The sequence below is a fragment of the Leucoraja erinacea genome, chromosome 25 (genome assembly GCF_028641065.1).
Source record: "Leucoraja erinacea ecotype New England chromosome 25, Leri_hhj_1, whole genome shotgun sequence".
Lineage (NCBI taxonomy): Eukaryota > Metazoa > Chordata > Chondrichthyes > Rajiformes > Rajidae > Leucoraja > Leucoraja erinaceus.
The window spans coordinates 20,224,721-20,245,412 of record NC_073401.1 but is presented as its reverse complement, the minus strand read 5'-3'; the positions used below and the strand labels follow the sequence as shown (position 1 = coordinate 20,245,412).

At 41.3% G+C, this 20,692-nt stretch overlaps 1 protein-coding gene across 3 annotated transcripts in view; it reads left to right on the top strand.

Moving 5' to 3' along the window:
- Positions 1 to 20,692, top strand: part of cabin1 (calcineurin binding protein 1) — a 218,712-nt gene that overhangs the window by 114,785 nt on the left and 83,235 nt on the right. For all 3 annotated transcript variants that reach the window (XM_055655959.1, XM_055655957.1, XM_055655960.1), the window contains exon 29: positions 18,664 to 18,827. In XM_055655959.1, coding sequence (XP_055511934.1) covers positions 18,664 to 18,827 — 164 coding nt within the window. The remainder of the gene's footprint in view (positions 1 to 18,663; positions 18,828 to 20,692) is intronic.

Sequence of the window (20,692 nt, the reverse complement as noted above, 5' to 3'; positions counted from 1 at the left end):
CGAGAGTGTCTACCGGAAACGTCAACCATTCCTTCTATCCAGAAATGCCTGTCCCGCTGAGTTACTCCAGCATTTTGTGTCAACCACGGAGATATTGATTGTGGTGAACCTAGTGATGGTAATGACACTGAATGCTAAGAATAGGCAATATGTAGAAGGCTCCACAAGGGTGAGGGCAAAGCTAGACCCACTCTTGGGGAATTGAGCAACGCAGGTAATTGAATTGTCCATGGGCAATTGTGCCTTTTGGGACCAGCAACCACAGTTCTCTTGGATTTTAAATTGTTTTGGGTAAGGGCAGGGCTGGTCCATATGTTAAAATTCTAAATTGGGGCAAGGGCAACTTTGATGGTGTTGTATACCCACATGCAATAGTTGTTTGGAGCATCCTGAATCTGTGAAAAGCTTTGTTTTGCATGCTATCAGATAAGATCAGATAATACTATACATAAATATAATCAAATTAAACTCGTACAATAGATAGAACAAAGGGGAAAATATAGAGTGCAGGGTGATATCTTGGTCCATTGCATAGCCCTTCAGTGTTTGAGATTTTAATATGTTGCTTGGATTTTAGATTTGGGCCCCTTTTTATTGTTCATGTGGATGCTATACATCTCATCAAGCTATTGGCAGAAAAGCAAGAGGTTTTTCCAGAAATTAGGTTAGCTGGTTATTCATCCTTGCACATTTCTCCTAACATGGAAATCTTTGCAATACATTTTCTGGGGAAAATGATTCTGGTGGAAGCGCTGAGATGTCCAAACTGCTAAATAAATTGGACTTTTTAAAATTTCTCTCCTTATGATTCTTAGCTTCTCCCTTTGTTGGGGAGATTTCTATATCTGGCTTCCTTCAATGAATCTTGTTAAACAATGCTCATTTGATATCTTTATCATCTGACCAAGGAAGGCCTAGCTTTCACCTGTGCCCCTCTCATTACTATGAGCTTTCCAACATGGAGTTATACAGATCGAAAACAAACCATTTGGCCCAACTCGTCCATGTCAACCAAGATGCCCCATGTGAGCTAGTCCCATTTGCCCATGTTTGGCCCATATACCTATCCTATACATGTACCTGTCCAAGTGCCTGAAATGCAGCTATAATACCTGCCTCAACTACCTCATCTGGCAGCGCATTCCATATACCCGCCTTTCTCTGAGCGAAAGAGTTTCAGAAGGATCTTTAATGTATTCAGAATCATAATTTGTTTTCATTTTTGACCTTGAAAGCTTAAGGCTAATTAAAACAAAGCGCATAATTCTGCACACTAGTGGTTTAATATCCAAGCAGAAGCTGCAACCTGTATGCAACTTTCAGGTAGAATCTGAGGAGAGGGCAATAAAGTTAATATTTTAGGTTTTGTCCATTTGTATGTATCCCTTCATACAGATGCTACCTGACCTGCTGAGTATTTCATGATTTTTTTTCTATTGACATGTGAGGTTAATTAGTGGTTTTTGTGCGTATGGGTGTGGTGTGTTAGGAATTTTATTTTATCTTTAGATGCTGCTGGATCATTAACAGTCTCTTGAGTTTGCTGTGATTCCTTAAAACTATGGCATGTTTGGTAGGATAGCAGTGAAAATATATCAAAGGTGTCCCAATGTTATGGATAACTCCTGAAAATTGTACCCTTTTGCTCATGCCTACATTGGGCTAGTACGAGTTAAATGGTCCACTTTCTCTGGTGTGACATATAGACAGAGCAGTTCTTTTTGATTGTTTAGCTTTCTGTCTAAGTATTAGCCATGGCTCAGCCTGCAACTCTTTCCTGCTTCAGAATGTCGTTCATTCAAGTCACATCTTGGAGACATTCCTATTCAGTATAAAGTGTGCTGTACTGCAGGAATTGCCACCTTTGGGATACAACTATTAGAAATGAATTACCCTTGGGATTCAGGCTAGGATTGATCCTATAGTAAAATGGATGACCAGGTTGTTATCGCAGCTTTGTTCAAATAGAAAGCATGGTTGTCTGCATGTCCACATTAGAACAATAATTGAATTTCAAAATTACATTGCCTGTATAGTGCTACATTATATAAGCCTCCCCCTTTTTCTGCATCAGGAAGTCATAATAGAATCATAGAGCTATACAGCATGGAAACAGGCCCTTTGATTCAACATGTCCATGCTGACCAAATTGCTTAACCAGATAGTCCCACTTGTGTGCTTCTGGAACATAGCCTTCCAAATCTTATTTATTCTGTACCTGGCTAGGTGTCTTTAAAATGTCATAATTATATCCAAACTGCTACCACTTCCTTTGGCAGCTTGTTCCATTTTGGCAGAACCCTTTGTGTGGAATAACCTGCTTCTTGGGTTCCTTTAAAATCTTGCCCTGCTCACCTTAAACCTATGTCCTGTAGTTTTAGACTCCCCTACTGAATCTGAATCTGATCTGAATCTGACTGTGGCTATTTGCTCACCTTAAACCTATGTCCTGTAGTTTTAGACTCCCCCGTCATTATTTTATATATCTTTATAAGATCAGCTCCCAGCCTTCCACACTCCAGGGGAAAAGAGCCAGCCTTTCCAGCCTCTTGTATCTCAAACCCTCCCGACTCGGCAATATCTTCATGAATCTATCTTTTCAGTTTAATGACATCCTTCCTATAGAAGAATGATCACATTGATGATCACACCAACCATGATCACATTGAATGGCGGTGCTGGCTCGAAGGGCCGAATGGCCTACTCCTGCACCTATTGTCTATTGACCCAAACTGAAGATATAGTACTCCAAATGAAGACAACCTTGTTGATCTTTAAGGGGCCTTATTTTATCCCTATTTATTATTTTGTCTTTAATATACTTGTCGTATCTCTTTGGATTTCTCTCGTGCCCATATTTCTCTCTTGATCCCTCTTAATCTCTCTACTCAAGGGATTCACTTGATTCCTATCCATAACCTGAGTTCATCTTCCTTCCCTGCCAGGCCTTTTGCATTGAAATAAGTTTAATATAGCAGACTTCCCACACTCTCTGCCTTGCTCCTATCTGTTGTGTCTGCTGAACCTGCTCTCTTTAACATCTGTGTTTGTCTCAATCTTCTCATCAGCCTCACTACTGCTACAGTACCACCCCACTACCAGACTAATTTAAACCTTCCAGGTAGCTCTGGCAAATCTCCCCACCGGGAATTTTGTCCTCCTCCAGTCCAGGTGGAACCAGTGTCTCGTGTGAAGGTCACCTTGAACAGGCAATCTTGAATTTAAACCCACAGTCTACTTGGTAGCTGCTGCTTCCTCTGACCTGACATTGTTAGTTGGACCCTGAGCAGAACATCAAGCTCATTGTCCCTTCAGTCAGAAAGCCTGAGGTTAGACACAAAAAACTGGAGTAACTCTGGAGGCAGCAACTCTGGAGAGAAGGAATGGGTGACATTTTGGTTGGTTAGGGATAAGGGAAACGAGAGATGTAGATGGTGATGTGGAGAGATAAAGAACAATGAATGAAAGATATGCAAAAAAGTAACGATGATAAAGGAAACAGGCCATTGTGTAAGCTGTTTCTAGGTAAAAAAAACTCTGTCGCCAAAGCCTGCTGGATCTCCTGGTTGCTAATCATTTTAACTTACTTTTCAATTCCCCTACCGACCCTTCTATCCTTGCCAGAGTGAGGCCAGATGCAAACTGGAAGAACAGCAAGAACAGCATGCACATTTATCCCACCACCTTAATCACCCTCCTCCACCTCAATCTGAAGAAGAGAAGAAGGGGCCTGAACCGAAACACCACCTATCCATGTTTTCCAGAGACGCTGCCTGACTCGCCGAGTTATGCCAGCATCTGCAGTTCCTTATTTCTACATGAATAGGTGACATTTTGGGTCGGAGCACTTCTTCAGAGTTCAGTCCGAAGAAGGGTTCGGACCTGAAACATCACCTATTCATATTCTCTATAGAAGCTGGTGTATAAAATAATGAAAGGAATAGTTCGGGCAGCTGCACAGAATCTCTTGCCCAGAGTATGGGGAATCGAGGACCAGTGGACATAGGGTCAAGGTGAAGGGAAAACAGATTTAATAGGAATCTGAGGGGTAACTTTTTCACACACAGGATGGTGGGTATTTGAAACAAGCTGCCAGAGGAGGTAGTTGCGGCTGGGAAATATCCCAACATTTAAGAAACAATTAGACAGGTACATGGATAGGACAAGTTTGGAGGGATATCAACAAAGCGCAGGCAGATGGGACTAGTGTACCTGGGACATGTTGGCCGGTGTGGGCAAGTTGGGCCGAAGGGTCTGTTTCCACACCGTATCACTCTATGACTGACTAAGTTGCCTGAGCCGCTGAGTCACTCCAGCATTGTGTCTGTTTATTCCACTGCTTTCTAACTTTATTCTCTTGACCCTGTATCATGCCCTTTGGCTCCCCAAGTCGTCATGCAAAAGTAAGGTCTACCTTTTATGGTGGCTCTTGCCCCAACCTGCCTGTGTGCCTTCCAACCCTATTTCAAGTGGATATTCTAGATACCACACTGTTATGCCCCTGTCCCACTTCGGAAACCTCTGGAGATTTTGCGCCCCGCCCAAGGTTTCTGTGCGGTTCCCGGAGGTTGCAGGTGGTTGCTGGAGGTTGCAGGTAGTGGAAGCTGGTGGGGAGACTGATAAAAAACCTCCGGGAACCGCACGGAAACCTTGGGTGGGGCGCAAAGTCTCCAGGGGTTTCCGTTCAGGTTTCCTAAGTGGGACAGGGGCATTACTTTCCTAGGAATGCTCCTCCTGTGTTTCTACAGTTGTGCAGTGCCCTCCATAATGTTTGGGACAAAGACCCATAATTTATTTATTTGCCTCTCTACTCCACAATTTGTGATTTGTGATAGAACAAAATCACATGTGGTTAAAGTGCACATTGTCAGATTTTAATAAAGGCCATAAGTATACATTTTGGTTTCACCATGTGGAAATTACAACAGTGTTTATACATAGTCCCCCTGCATTTCAGGGCACCATAGTGTTCGGGGCACAGCAATGTCATGTAAATGAATGTAGTCATGTTTAGTTTTTTTTTGCATATCCTTTGCATGCAATGACTGCATGCTGGATACCTTCTCTGGTGATGCTCTGCCAGGCCTCTTTTGCAGCCATCATGCTTGTTTTGGGGGCTAGTACTCTTCAGCATGTAAAACGCAGGCTCAATTGGGTTCAGATCGGGTGATTGACTTGGCCACTCAAGAATTTACCATTTTTTAGCCTCGAAAAACTCCTTTGTTGCTTTAGCAGTATGTTTGAGATCATTGTCTTGCTGTGGAATGAACTGCCGGCCAATGAGTTTTGAGGCATTTGTTTGAACTTGAGCAGATAGGATGTGTCTATACACTTCAGAATTTATTATGCTACTACCATCAGAAGTTGTATCATCAATGAAGATAAGTGACCCAGTACCATCAGCAACGTACATGCCCAGGCCATAACACCCCACCACCGTGTTTCACAGATGATGTGGTAGGTTTTGGATCTTGGGCAGTTCCTTCTCTCCTCCATACTTTGCTTTTGCAATTACTCTGATATGTTAATCTTCATCTCATCTGTCCACAAGACCTTGTTCCAGAACTGTGGTTGCTCTTTTAAGTACATCTTGGCAAACTGTGTCCTGGCCATCCTATTTTTGCAGCTAACCTGTGGTTTGCATCTTGCAATGTAGCCTCTGTATTTCTGTTCATGAAGTCCTATCTGGACAGTGGCCATTGACAAATCCACACCTGACTCCTAAAGAGTGTTTCTGATCTGTCCGACAGGTTTTTAGGGGTTTTCCTTTAGAAATAATTTTTCTGTCATCAGCTGTGGAGGTCTTCCTTGGCCTGCCAGTCCCTTTGCAATTAGTAAGCTCACCTGTGCTCTTTCTTCTTAATGATATTTCAAACAGTTGATTTTGGTAAGCCTAAGATTTGGCTGATATTTCTAACAGTTTTATTCTTGTTTCTCAGTCTCATAATGGCATTGTTGACTTTCATTGGCCAAACTTTGGTCCTCATGTTGATAAACAGCAATAAAAGTTTCCAAAGGTGATGGAAAGACTGGAGGAAAGACTGGGTGCTGAGAGCTCTCTTATACCTGCATTAATAGGCAATTAAACACACCTGAGCAATTACAAACGCCTGTGAAGCCATTTGTCTCAAACATTATGGTGCCCTGAAATGGGGGGACTATGTATAAACACAGCTGTAATTTCTACATGGTGAAACCAAAATGTATAAAAATTGCCTTTAATAAAATCTGACAATGTGCACTTTAACCACATGATTTTTGTTCTATTACAAATCTCAAATTGTGGAGTACAGAGGCAAATAAATAAATGATGGGTCTTTGTCCCAAACATTATGGAGGGTACTGTAACAGTGACAGTGGGAAACGGGAAGGTGGAGTGCAGGAGATCTCACTTGGCCCCCAGCTATGTATCCCTGATTGATGAACCCAGTACCCAGTTATGTCTGTGGGCGTTGTAGTCTGTTGTGTACTAACCTGGTAGATAGCTGCTTCATCCATTTACACACACATTTTGAAAACTTGCAAGCGCCTGATACCTTGCACCTTTAGATATTTGTGTATTTGGAATAGGAATACTATGTATGTTGTGCTGTTAGAACATGATTTTAGTAAAAAAGTGCATGTGAGTAAATATCTGATGACATCTTCAGTGGCTGGCCTGATTCAAGGTACAGGACTCCAGAACTGCAATTAACACTTGGGTTGGTGAGGGAGAGAGACAGAAAATGTTCCTTTGAATATGCTGGTGTAATGATTATATTCAGGTTTAGCTCAAGCCCTGTTAAGAGAGCTGAAAGGAAGCGTGTGATTTAGATTTTGTTTATGCCTAGATCTGTGCCATTATTCAGCACTGCTGTTTAATATACCGATCTTGCTGAATACTGAACAACGCAGTAAAAATCCCAGAATGGAAAGAGTTAAGTGAAAGAATAAAACTGACATTGTTGCAAACAAACACAGATGAAACTACAGGAAATGTCTAGGTGCAGGGCTACCACAGATGGTGAGAGATAGGAATTGGAAGGGCACAGATAAACAGGATTGGCGGCGGTGTAAGCACTGCACATTTTTGCTACAGAAAACAAACGGTAGGCATTTTTTTTTACTGTGGAATATGTAGCTACTTGTAGCTCTACTGTATGTACTGTACAATCAGGTGGGTATGTGTGCTTGTGTGGGAGGATGGGTGGGCGGTTTTGGGGTTTTGTGATTGGCTGCCTTGAGCCTCAAGCTGCCTTAAAAGCAGTGAAGCCGGGGTCAGGGGGGACTGTGTGGGCGTGAGATGGAACGCTTGAAAGAGGAACAAACGTCTGACAACAGCATGCTGCCTCTCTCAGACCTGCAGATGCTTTTGTGTCTCTGTCAGGACTGTGCACTCCAGGCCCCACGGTTGACCAATGTTATTCTTTTCAGCCGGAGATTTATGGGAGGCTTTTAACTTGTAAATATGATGATAATTGGATGAGGCCGTAGTTACTGTTGTAATGGTGAGTACCTCGAAGTTGTCTGTGAATGCCATCATCATTTTCTCTGTCACCTGTGGTTAGAACAGGGGAACCCCTTCACAAACATGCTGGAAGTCTCCTCGTGTGCTGTGTCTTGAACTGAAGTCTGTGCTGTATGTATTCCCCCCCCCCCCCCCCCCCCCCCCCCCCCCCCCCAGAAGAATGCATATGTAAACAGCAGGGCAGTGTTTCTGGCAAGTATTTGCATTACAGCTGCTCCAACTTGGTTTCATCTCGTGGTAAACACAGCTTAGTTTCCCTTTTGAATTTTTTTATGGAAATGGTGTAGAAGATTATCTAAAAGGTGAAATAGATGTGTCAAATATTTGTGGCTTCTTGGAGCTTGTGGGAGTCAAAAATATTTAATTAAAAGAAGGAATTACCGTAAAGTTCCAAACTAAAAAAAATAGTTGCTATAATCTGTTGGTATAATCTTTTTGGGGTTTACTGAAGTAATTGAGACATCTTGGAGAGGGGCGGAGGGGAGAGAGTGTGTCGGTTGCTTTCTTTACAATTGATGAAAAGTGATATGTGCCTTTTACTTTGTGTTTTCTGTCTGCTTTTGCTGAGGCCTAGTGAGATATGCTTACTGATAAATAATATAAATTTTTATTGCCTGCAGAACTGTAAATCTTGTGCAAAGAACAGCCTAAAAAGGAAATCATATTCGTTGTGTTCTTTAAACAAATTATATGTTTGTGACTTTGCAGAGGCAGAATAAGAATGCTAATTTGATAGCTTTGCAAGAAGTATTTTAGTTGTTTGTAAAGTTTGGTTAACTATGGGGTTAAAGGTTGGAATGGAAGTTAATTAGTGAACCTACTTTTGTACTCGCACTCAGTATATTCCTGCTTGAGAATGTTCACAATAAAAATGACAGTGATATACTTTGTGATAATAATGTTGTTTTATCCTTTGAGAGAATTCACCCTGAAGTCTGCTTTATCCTGGCAAGTATCTGTGTGTTTTATAAAGTTCAGTTACTTGTAGCCCCTTAAAGGTTTAGAGACCCGGGTTTGATCCCGATTACAGGTGCTGTCTGTACGGAGTTTGTACGTTCTCCCATAACCTGCATGGATTTTCTCCAAGATCTACGGTTTCCTCCCGCACTCCATTAACGTTCAGATTTGTAAGTTAATTGGCTTGGTAATATGTGTGTGTAGGATAGTGTTAGTGTGTGGGGATCGCTGGTCGGCGTGGACGCGGTGGGCCGAAGGGACTGTTTCTGCACTGTATCTCTAAACTAAACTAAACTTAAAAACTCCTAGGTTTTAAGTGTTGTGCATTTCAATCTTGTCTGTCAACTGTTCCTCGTAACACATGGTGTGCTGGGTTCACAATGTTTAATGATTGTTTGCTTTGCTTGCTTCAAAACCCCATGGTGCTGTAATATCTTGTTGTGCATGGTCTGCCATGTTGAGATCTGCAAAGCTTATGAAAAACAGATGAAGTCAAATATTCCATAAATAGTAACCAATAATGCATTGGCTCCCAACTCCTGAAGAAGGTATGTGTGCAAATTATTCTTGTTTGCATGCATACCCACAGGCAAAAAAGAAATAAATGATGTAGGGCTGTAAGGCTATGTGAACAAATCCAAAGTGTTGGGTATGATTGCCACACTTTTAGCTAATAAGATGGGTAGTATATGAAATTGAAATCCACCCTACAAATAACGTGAACAACCTCTTTGCCTCATTTCGATCAAACCAGCTACAGATGAAAAAATGTTGTTGTTTTGCTTAATTTAAGTTTAGTTTTAGTCATGATCTTCACCCCGAGAACACTGATTTTAAGGGGCCATAAGTGTTAGCAAATGAAACCTGTGGAAAGCAAGGATGCTGCACAGAATTGGGGAGACTTCTGAGTGGGGATGAAAGAATATCCCATGGTGATGTATTTCACTTCACTTCTGAATGTTCTCATGTAGGAATTCATTGAGTGTGGTGCATAGTGATGGATTTCAGGGGAACACTAGAGTTGCACAGTGGGCACCAGACACAGCTTGAGCCCGACTCTACCTGGGCCACCCAGTATACCCAGCAAACTAACCTGAACAGAACTAGGATTGTTAATAATTACTGTTAATGCTAATGTGACTGCCACAGTCACAAAATAGTATTAATGTTGTTCTAAAAACAAACAGCTGGAGTAACTCAGTGGATCAGGCAATATTTGTGGAAGGAATTTGTCAGATGACCTTTTCAGACCCTTTTCAGAGGGGAACTCCTTCAAAGTTTGTTGTCGTCATACGTGCTCTAACAGGAAAGATATTGCCCAATATTTCCTAAGTCCAAACGATCGAACAATAGCCGACACCAACAGCCATATGACCAACAATGACCCATGAAGAAAGGCCGAATAGAGAAATCAGTATTGGGATATTAATATGCCAGGGCTGTTTGAGATCAAGAAGAAGGTGGTGTTGGGTCTCTTGAAAAACAATCTTCATCAAGGCCTGCCTCAAGGGAGGCAGGGGAGATGATTGTAAGGGCCTTGATGAAGATCTTTGTGTCCTCTCCAGCAACAGGCGATATCTCAGAGGACAAGAGAGTAACTAATGTGTAGAAAGGAACAGCAGATGCTGGTTTTAACCGAAGATAGACACAAAAATCTGGAGTAACTCAGTGGGACTGACAGCATCTCTGGAGAGAAGGAATAGATGACGTTCTGGGTCAAGACCCTTCTTTAGTCTCAGGTTACTCCTTTGTTTACAAAGGGAAGTAGAGATAATCCAGGAAATTATAGGCTAGTGAACCCTTGGCATCAATGGTAGCTATTAGAGAGGATACTTTGGAATAGGATTAACCTGCATTTGGAAGGGAATAGCTAATTAGGGACAGCCAGCATGGCTTTGTCCATGTAGGTCACGTCTTGTTAACTTGATTGAGTTTTTTTTAGGAGGTTATGAATGTGATTTTTAGGAGGTTATGAATGTGATTAATGAAGATAGTTCAGTGGATGTTGTCTACGTGGATTTTAGTAAGGCGTTTGATAAAATACCCTATGATAGGCAGATCCCAAATATTAAGATGCATAGGATCCATAGTGACTTGGATTCATAACTGGCTTTCCTATAGGGTTGTAGTGGAAGGATGTTATTCTGGCTACAGATCTGTGACCAGCGGTATTCTGCAGGGATCTGTGCTGGGACCTCTGTTGTTTGAGATATACAGTAAATCCTTATTTTAATCGACTTCTTTATATGGATTTCAGTTACAGCGGACTGACCTGCCGACGGCTGCCCACATCAGTCCCGGCTCGTGCCACCTCCCTCGCTGTTTACAGCGCTAGTTCCACACGCCAGCCCCGACTCGTGGCGCTTCCAGGCCGGAACTGGAAGGGAACCTCCTTGCCTGAGGTCATCTGTTGCCGGCTTGGATTTGTCCTGTTTTCCCCAATTCCAGTTCCTCCCCATGCCCCAACCCCCCCACCCCAATCCCCTCCTCCAATTGGTCTGCCAATCTAAAATGTCACCTAAAGTAAAATGTCATCAATAGTTCAGAGGGAAAGCAAAAAATACTTGCCACAGTACACCAATTGTATCTAAATTGGTCTTTTATAACTGTTCATTATGATTTTCTTGCTCTAAGCTACAATTTATTAAGCCCAATACTTTTCTTTTCAGTTTTCTCCACCTGCCTCGTCATCTTCAATGTACATTCCCAGATCTCTCTGTTCTTGTACCCTGTGTAGGATTGTGCTCCCCAATTTAAATTGCTTAACTAAATTAAATTGCTTAACAAAAATGAATACTTCATAATTCTTGAGTTTTCATTTTCCACCTTTCTGCTCATTCAACCAGCCTGAACTCTACTGCCATCTTTCTTGATGCTCAAAGATAAAAAAGGTTTAGAGGACAAACGGGGGGGGGGGGGGGGGGGGGGGGAGGGCAGGCAGGTGAAACATCTATAGTTGGGGCATCGAGGTCGGCATGGACAGGTTGGGTTGAATGGTCTGTTTCTACAGTGCCCTCCATAATGTTTGGGACAAAGACCCATCATTTATTTCTTTGCCTCTGTACTCCACAATTTGAGATTTGTATAGAAAAAAATCACATGTAGTTAAAGTGCACATTGTCAGATTTTAATAAAGGCCGTTTGTATACAGTTTGGTTTCACCATGTAGAAATTACAGCAGTGTTTATACATTTCAGAGCACCATTTCAGCTGGATGTGTGCGTAGTAGAATATATATAGAACAACGTGCAAGGATTTTCTGTTGTACCAGTATTGATCTTTGTTTGTTCATCAGAGTCACCTTTATCTTCTATATTTTGTTTGCAAGAGCCTTCATTCCTCTCTTGGTTTTCACTGGCACAATTTTTAACTTGCGCCCTGCTGTAGATCTCCTTGATAACTTATTACTAACTAGTGGTGAAATGAATAACTGCCACTCTGTAAGGCAAGTAATTGCATTTCCACTAAAGTACTTCCACAGGTTAATTTGTTCCTGGAAGCCATTAGCCACAAATGAGAACTGAGTAGGCTCCAGGAAGTTAGTTTGTTTGTGTTCTCTATCTGTGGCACATTGTTCAGTATTGCATGTTCTAGGTTTGCAGATATTTCCATATGAGTTAAACATTACCAAGAAAATGAGATTGGTTGAATAAACGATCCTTATTTAGTATTTGAGTCTCTAACCTCGAGGTTGTTGGGTTCTCCCCCAAAATACCTGAGGGGATTACCAATGTGAATTTTCTGTTAACTTCGGAGGATTTTGGAGCATTTGAACCATTAAGGCTTTCTGTTAAAAAGTAGTTATTTGTTATTTTTGGGCAGACATGGCCACATGGTTCACAGGAGACAGAATCCTATAAAACATCCTGTCATTTGAAGAAGGAATGTTGAGCAGGAGCATCCTTGCATCTGTTCAGGTAGTGCAGTGAATGTTTTATATTGACCTGAACATTGAGACTTCTGCTTAACATCTCACATGAAGAGACTACTTGTACTGAGTTCTTGTCAACTTTGTTCTTGTGACCAGCAAGAATGCTGATGCTGATTGACATTAGATTAATTAGAGCAATCTAGCAGATGTTATTTTTTACATGAGATGCGAGACATATCTCTCGGAATTAACTACCTGTATTTTTTTTTAATTAGATGTGTAATAGTGTCAGATCTGTGTTTTTAGTTGAATAGTAAAGATGGGTAAAGTTATGCATACAAACACCTGGAATAGTGCAGAAATAAAATGAAGTCCATTGCACAGTGACTTCAGATTACAAACCCATCATATGGGGCTAAACTGTGCTTCTGATTGTGTTATAGCTTTGTTGTAATCGTTGTATTCAGTCAAAGAACAAAAACCTAATTCTCCACTGATAACTGGTCTTGTTACCTTCCTTTGCTGGTCACTTTTAGTATTACTATATTAAAATAGGGGACTGCAAGGAATTCAAACAGTAGAAGACAGCACAGGTTTAATCAGAGTGACTGATTTCCTCAAGTAAAACCAGTTTGGCATGATAATCCAATGAATATGAAATGTATATTTGTAAATATATTCTGTCTTGCATTTAATGTGTGCAAGTCGCATGTATTTTTTTTCCTTTAATGTTTATCACAGCTCTTTGCTTAGTAAAAGCCGCTTTAACAATCATTTTATGATGAACAATAGATCAAAACAGCGTTGTCCCCTCGAGTGAGACACCTGGCTTCAGTTCCAAAACAAACTGCACTTTTCAACTCGTAAGCTCATGAAGGGCATGTGGTTGCAGCTTCATTCCAGCAAACCTAGCGCTGAGATCCTCCTGCATTTAACATTGGTACTTCAGTCCCACCTGCAGATGATCAGAGGAATATAGTGAGCAGCTTAGGGTGGGGAATGCCATGGTTGAAAACCTCAGCCAGAGACATTTGAATCATGCCAGGCTCATGAATACAATAGGTATTGTAGCTTGGTGGGAAAACCGGTGGATGATTGGGAGAGAAGGGAACCAAGAAACATCAATGTGTATCATAAGGCGTTGGAGCAGAATTAGGTCATTTGGCCCATTGAGTCCATTCTGCCATTCAATCATGGCTGAACTATCTTTTCCTCTCAAAGGTAGACACAAAACGCTGAAGTAACTCGGCTGCACAGGCAGCATATCTGGAGAGAAGGAATGGGTGACGTTTCGGATCGAGACCCTTGTTCAGGCTCGACCTGAAACGTCACCCATTCCTTCTCTCCAGAGATCCTGCAGCGTTACTCCAGCATTTTGTGTCTCCCTTCGATTTGAACCAGCATCTGCAGTTCTTTCCTACATATCTTTTCCTCTCAATCTCATTCTCTCTTTCAAAATAGCTTTTGAAATACTTTTAAAATGCTTTGCTGATATCAGAGCATATTTGGAGATGGTCATCAACAAAGGAATGTTGTTAGCCTTGAATGCGTATTTAAAAAAAGCAGGTAAAATTTCACTTCATGAAATATAGTTGTAAGAAAAATTCAAGAGCCTGGTCATTACTTTTGGCTGAACCCTGCTATCAGCATTCTGACTCAAACACACTAAGAACGAGTCAGAGTCAGAGCTGACCTATATTGTACCAATTATAATTCTCACTTCGCAGTGCACAATTATTACCAGATGCACTGTAAACCAGATGCACTGCTAACCTCAGTGAGATTTCACTCAAAATCATCCCTACCGAAAGGATCAAGATTCTCATCACTTGTTGTAGCAATGTTACAAAATTTTGAGATTTAAAAAATCAAGTCTGCAATTTATCCCATCAGATAAAGCATAACAATAAGTTTAATTTGACACCAAATTCACTTTCATATCTCAAGTATTAAAAAAGTTATGACCATTTTCATACTCGGAAATTAGCATCTTGTTCCCTATTGATTTTCAATGGACATTACAAAAAAGCTGTGATCTTGGATAGTCAAACGCCCATTTCTTAAGGAAAGATTAACATTTTTAAATAGCCTAAGTGTCCAAAGATTATTCACAAATAATTCACAATATAACATGATTTTTATATCTAATTTACATTAATTTATAGGCCAAATGGAAGGAATTTAGTGTTCAATTGCTGTAAATAAATGCCCATTTAAATCGGCTTTCTAGTGGGTTCATGTGGAACGCACTGGTTTAGAACGTTGACATAGCGCTGGATTAGTGCCCTCAAATGCCGAGAAAAATACTGCGGGATATAAAAAGCCCAAAATGAACCACTCGCTATAGATAACTTGATATATAGGGTTATATATATGCCCCATTTAATGTAAAAATAAGGTACATACCTTTAATTGTTTGCTTTATAAAACCCTGGGGCTGCGAGAGGTTGCGGAATCAGAGAGTAATTTTAAAACTATTAGAACTATATTATCGAGGCCTATAAAACTAATAATACCTTTTGCGACCGGGTCTTGCAGCGATTTTTCATTAATGATTTACTAGGCTGAACATGTGCGATTAGTACAGCCTAGTAAAAATCGCGTTTAAAACCCGCCCCCTCCAAACAGCGCCAAAATCGCCGACATGGCTGAGGGCAGATTCCTAATGACGATTCAGGTAGGTTTTGTAACATACCTACTTGTTGAGATAGGACCACTAACTCTAGGTGAAGGTGCCTGTCGTGATGTCCTGGAGGATTCGTTATCAAAATGATTCCCTCTTTCGGTGGTTATAAACCACTGCTCACCACTGGCAACTTATTGTATTGTATTGTATTCAAATTTATTGTCATTGTCTCAATTTGAGACAACGAAATTAATTTCCCTTACAGGCAGTATCATAAAAAAATCACAAAGAAATAATAAAAATAAATAATAAATAAATAATAAAACATATTAAAAATAAAATTGAAATTGAATTAAAATGTAAAAAAAGCACAAATACAGAAGTCCACGACACAACATAACATAAATGGCACCAAGGTGAGGAAGGCACCATTGTCCAGCCAGCCTCCCCTCCGTGTTCATCCGTGGACGGGGCCTTCCGAGCACCTGCAGTCGCCGCCCCGGGTGGCCCGATGTTCAGGCCCTCACGCCGGGCTGGTGGGACGCCGACGCCGAACCCCGACGGTGAACATCCTCCTCCTCAGCGGCCCGGACCTTCTGATCAGCCGCCTCCCGCTGCCGGAGTCTGCAGCTCCCGATTACACAGGCCGAGCTGGGCAGAGTCGCAGGACCCCACGCTGTCCATCAGTGCCGCCCGCGTTGGGAGCTCCGCAAATCGCAGCTCCATGATGTCGGTGCAGCAGGTCCAGCACTCCGGGCTCCAGACGGCGACCCCCAGTAAGGCATCGCCAGCCCCGCGATGTTTCAACGCTGTCCCGCCGCTGCTGGAGCTCCGGTCGATCCCGGCAGGTAATCCAGGTAGGTAGGCCGCTGTGGGGGGAGGGGGGGGGGGGGCGAGGACGCGACTCGAATAATAGTCGTGTCCTCACCAGGAAGCGGCTGAAGGACGGTATCCCCCGCACCGTGCCCTCTTCCCCCACATAAAAACACAAAAAAAACACAAATAAATACACTTTTACATAACTAAATAAACAAAAAAACAAAAAGATACCGGGCTGTAGGTGGAGGCTGCTGGCACCAGCGCCACCGGAAGTACAATTTACTGAAGATGTTTCTTCATATTCACAACAATTAGAATAATAATTGGAAGATTGCAGAAAATGCTAAAGTGGTAGAGAATTAACATGACAATGACAAGCAATACAGTGGAGGGTACTTTTCCAGGGTGACTCGAAGTGGCTCGCTTGTGTCCCACATGATTTATACGTGAGACAATTTCTAGGCAATGTGTATAACAATCAATCAGCGGTTTTGCAGTTTTAGATTATCCTAAAATTGACTCTTCAGAAGGCCATTGACCACAATTAACCTATCAATGAAATAGTGTAGTGGGAGAGGATTTGGCAAATGCATGCCTTGCCTTGATGTGATGCCTCTTTGGTTTATAACAAGATGGAAATAATTGCACTCCAAATAGGCTTGGTGTTGAGAAACTCCAACACAAACTCCAATACAAACTAAAGGCAACATCTCAGATTGATGGAGCTATTAAAAATAAAATGTTCTAACTTTTATTTATATATTTTGTATGGAGAAAGACAAGACAAGAGATAATAATCAGCTTGTATAAAATATTAATATTAGACCTGTCTCTAATGAGGGAGGAATTTGAGCTTAGTGAAACGATGTAACATAGATATGCAAATTGATGCTTGGATGGATGAAAGCCATGAAAAACAGGAGACTTTATATTTGGAACAATGCAGAAGTGTTACAGAAGTGTTTAAAATTATGACAGATTATTTCAAGTGAAGAATATAAAGCAAGCAAGAAATAACTCAATTGGGTTCTCGAGGGCCAAAAGGGACCATGAAATATAATTGTCGAGTGGGATTAAAGAAAATCCCGACATTTTATACATTAAAAACAAGAGGTTATTAAAAAGAGGTTATTAAGTAGAAGGTAGGCCCGCCTAAGGATAAAAGAGGAAATTAATGCTTGGAATCAGAGGATATAGGCGAGGTACTAAATGAGTACTTGCATCTATTTTCTCCAAGGAGAAGGTCATGGGGAAAAGTGAGATCAGTGTGGGGATTACTAATACACTAGGGCAAGTTTGAAATCAAGGAGATGACGATTGAGCTCCTGAAGAGCAATAAAATGGATAAATCCAGAGGGCCTGATGAGATCTGTACCAGATTATTGAGAGAGGCAAGAGAAGAGATCGCAGGGCTCTTGAAGATCTTTATATCTTCTCTCACCACAGGCGAGGACTGGAGATTAGCCAATGTTCCTTTATTTAAGAAGGGAAGTAGAGATAATCCAAGAAACTATACAACAGTGAGCCTCACATTAGTGGTTGGGATGTATTGAAGACGAATATGATCTGCTCTCATTTGGAAGAGATGGGCTGAAGAGGTGTGCACTTTGGGAGGTTGAATGTAAGCGAAAAGTATATCCTTAATGGCAAGACCCTTAGCAGCATTAATGTACAGAAGGATCTTGGAGTCCAAGTCCATAACTCCCTGAAAGTGATAATACAAGAAGATAGATTGGTAAACAAGGTATATGGCATGCTTGCCATCTTCAGTCAGGACATTGAGTATAAGAGTCAACACGTCACACTGCAGCTCTATATGTCTTTCGTTAGGCTGTTTTTGGAGTTTGGAGATCTAGCTGCCCCGTTACAGGGGTGTGGAGACCTTGGCGAGGGTACAAAGGGATTTACTAGAATGCTGCTTGGATAAGATGGGATTAGCTATGTAGAGGATGCACGAACTTGAAGGTTTTCACTGGAAGGTTGATGGTGGCGGAAGACCTGATAAAAGTTTTTCAAATATGAGAGGCATAGATAGGGGAAACAGGGTGGAAATGTCAAAGGACTAACTTTAAAGTAGGAGAGGCAGATTTAAAGGAGATGTGCAGGGCACGTTTTTTACACAGAGAGAGGAACGCGCTGTCAACGGTGGTGGTCGACATAGATATGATGGTGTCATCTTACAGGATTTTGGAAGGGTGCATGTATATGCAGGAATTGGAGGGAAATGTATCAAGTGCAGAGAGAGGAGATTAGTTTAACTTGGCATCATGTTCGGTGTGGACATTGTGGGTCAAAGGGCCTGTTCCATAGTTCAAAGGCCATCGATACAAAATAAAATGTACAAGATTTAGAAAAGAAGAGATAACAAACCTGCAAACACTCTGTTGGGAAGCTGTGGGATTCACTCCAAGAGATGGAGGTGTAGGCAGCACTGTCAACATTCAAGATGAGGTTGGTTAGATGGATGAAAGGAAAGAAGATAATGGAATATGGGAACCAAATGAACAAATGTACTTAGCTTTACTTTTGTGGGAGACAAACACAGAGTGCAGCAGAGTGAAATGAAAAGGAACTTTAAATACTGGTTTATACCAAAGATAGACACAAAATACTGGAGTAAATCAAAGGGTCAGGCAGCATCTGTAACAACTTATTGTGATATGTTATCGGGTCGCATTATTGGGTCTGATCTGTATTCTAATGGACTGAACTATGATCATCATGGTTTGGGCCTGAACATTTATAGAACAAATAACTATTTTGTGGATTCTCCCACAACTTCGTTTAATGTGGTTGTGTCGTGTTTTTAAGTCATGTTTATGTGGTCGTCTTTAATCCTCAATGATCAATGTTGAAGGAATCACTCTTTTTTGATCTCTGTAGGGAATCTGGCGCATTCCTGTGGATGAAATTGACCGTCCTGGCAGCTTTGCCTCACATATGAACCGTTCAATTGTTATCTTACTTGATGTTCTATCACAACTGAAGGACCATAATACATTGCTGAGAGTATCTTCCATGCTTCAAAGGACACCTGACCAAGGAAAGTAAGTATGCAACTTAGAACTTTGGAATTATATAGATATAGATAGCAGTGTAGTTTCCTTTCTCAAATTTAAAAAAAAACAGATATATGAATATCCACCTAACATACAAAATTCCCTTTTCTGAACATTGGAGAAATTCAAACATTCCCTTCATTATTACCTTCCTTATGTACTTTATGTAACTTTGCAAAAGTGACGAATACTCCTGAAACTTATCCATCTCTTGTACTCCATCATGGTACTCTCAGACACCAGGGTTATACTCCAGACAAAATAGCAAGTATCACTGGACTCTCTCCCAAAGTGACATTGGTTTCATAAGATCATAAGTGATAGGATAAAATTTGCCATTCGGCCCATCAAGTCTACTCCGCCATTCAATCATGGCACATTTATCTCTCCCTCCTAACACCATTTTCCAGCCTTGTCCCCATAATCTTTGATACCTGAAATAATTAAGAATCTATCTATCTCTGCCTTAAATATACCCACTGACTTTGCCTCCATAACCTTCTGTGGCAAAGAATTCCACAGATTCATCACCCTCTGACTAAAGAAATTCCTCCTCATCTCCTTCCTAAAAGAACGTCTGTTAATTCTGAGGCTCTGCCCTCTAGTCCTAGACTCTCCCACTAGTGGAAACATCCTCTCCACACCCACTCTATCCAAGCCTTTCACGATTCTGCATGTTTCAATGAGATCTCCCCCTCATTCTCCTAAACTCCAACAAATAAAGGCCCAGTGCCATCAGACACTCCTTATATGTTTACCTACTCATTCCTGGGTTTCACTCTATCCATGTTTTTCCACAATTCAACTTTGTTTCTTTCTTTTCACTTCATTGCTAAATCTCTCCCCATTATTTTGTATATTTCCTTTTAAAGTTATTTCAATTATATAAAATGCATTGCCTATGTAATATGAATGTAACAGTGTACCATTTTATAGGATAGGATTTTACTGACAAATGTAGCAGCAAGATTTATAGAATTTGTATCTGTACAATATTAGGCTGTTAAGACAAACTGGACTCAAAATACCACCCCGTTCTCCGCAATAGCCAAGTCCAAAATGTGTGTGACAAAGAGAAGCATTTACACCTAAACTCAGTCAGAGGTGCCAACTGGACAATGCTTTGCAGCTTCAGACTGAAATCTCCACAGATATAAACACCAACCTTTAGCCAATTTAATTATCTCCAAGTGATTTTAAAAAACAACTACAGAACTTAATGTACTGCTGTACATGCCAGCTGCCCCTCTAGCCAAACTTTTCCAGTACAGTTGCAACACTGGAATCGACCTGACAAGGTAGAAACTTGTCTTGGTGTGTACTGTCCATAAAAAAGTAGAACAAATGCAGTCTGCTAATTACGATCCAATGGTCTGCTCTCAGTCATCAAGTCATGCAGCATGGAAACAGGCCCTTTGATCCAACTTCCCCACACCGGCCAACATGTCCCAGCTACACTAGGCCCACTTGCCTGCCTTTGGCCCATATCCCTCCAACCCTGTCTTATTCCTGTACCTGACTAACTGTTTCTTAAACGTTAGGATACCTCAGCTACCTCCTCTGGCAGATCATTCATACACCCACCATCTTCTGTGTGAAAAAGTTACCCTTCAGATTCCTATTAAATCTTTCCCCCCTTCCCTTAAACCTATGTGCTTTGGTCCTCGATTCCCCCACTCTGGGCAAAAGACTGCGCATCTACCCGATCTATTCCTCTCATAATTTTATACATCTCTATAAGATCACCCCTCATCCTCCAGCACTCAGGAATAGCGTCCTAGCCTACTCAACCTCTCCCTACAGCTCCGACCCTTGAGTCCTGGCAACATCCTCGTAAGTCTTCTCTGTACCTT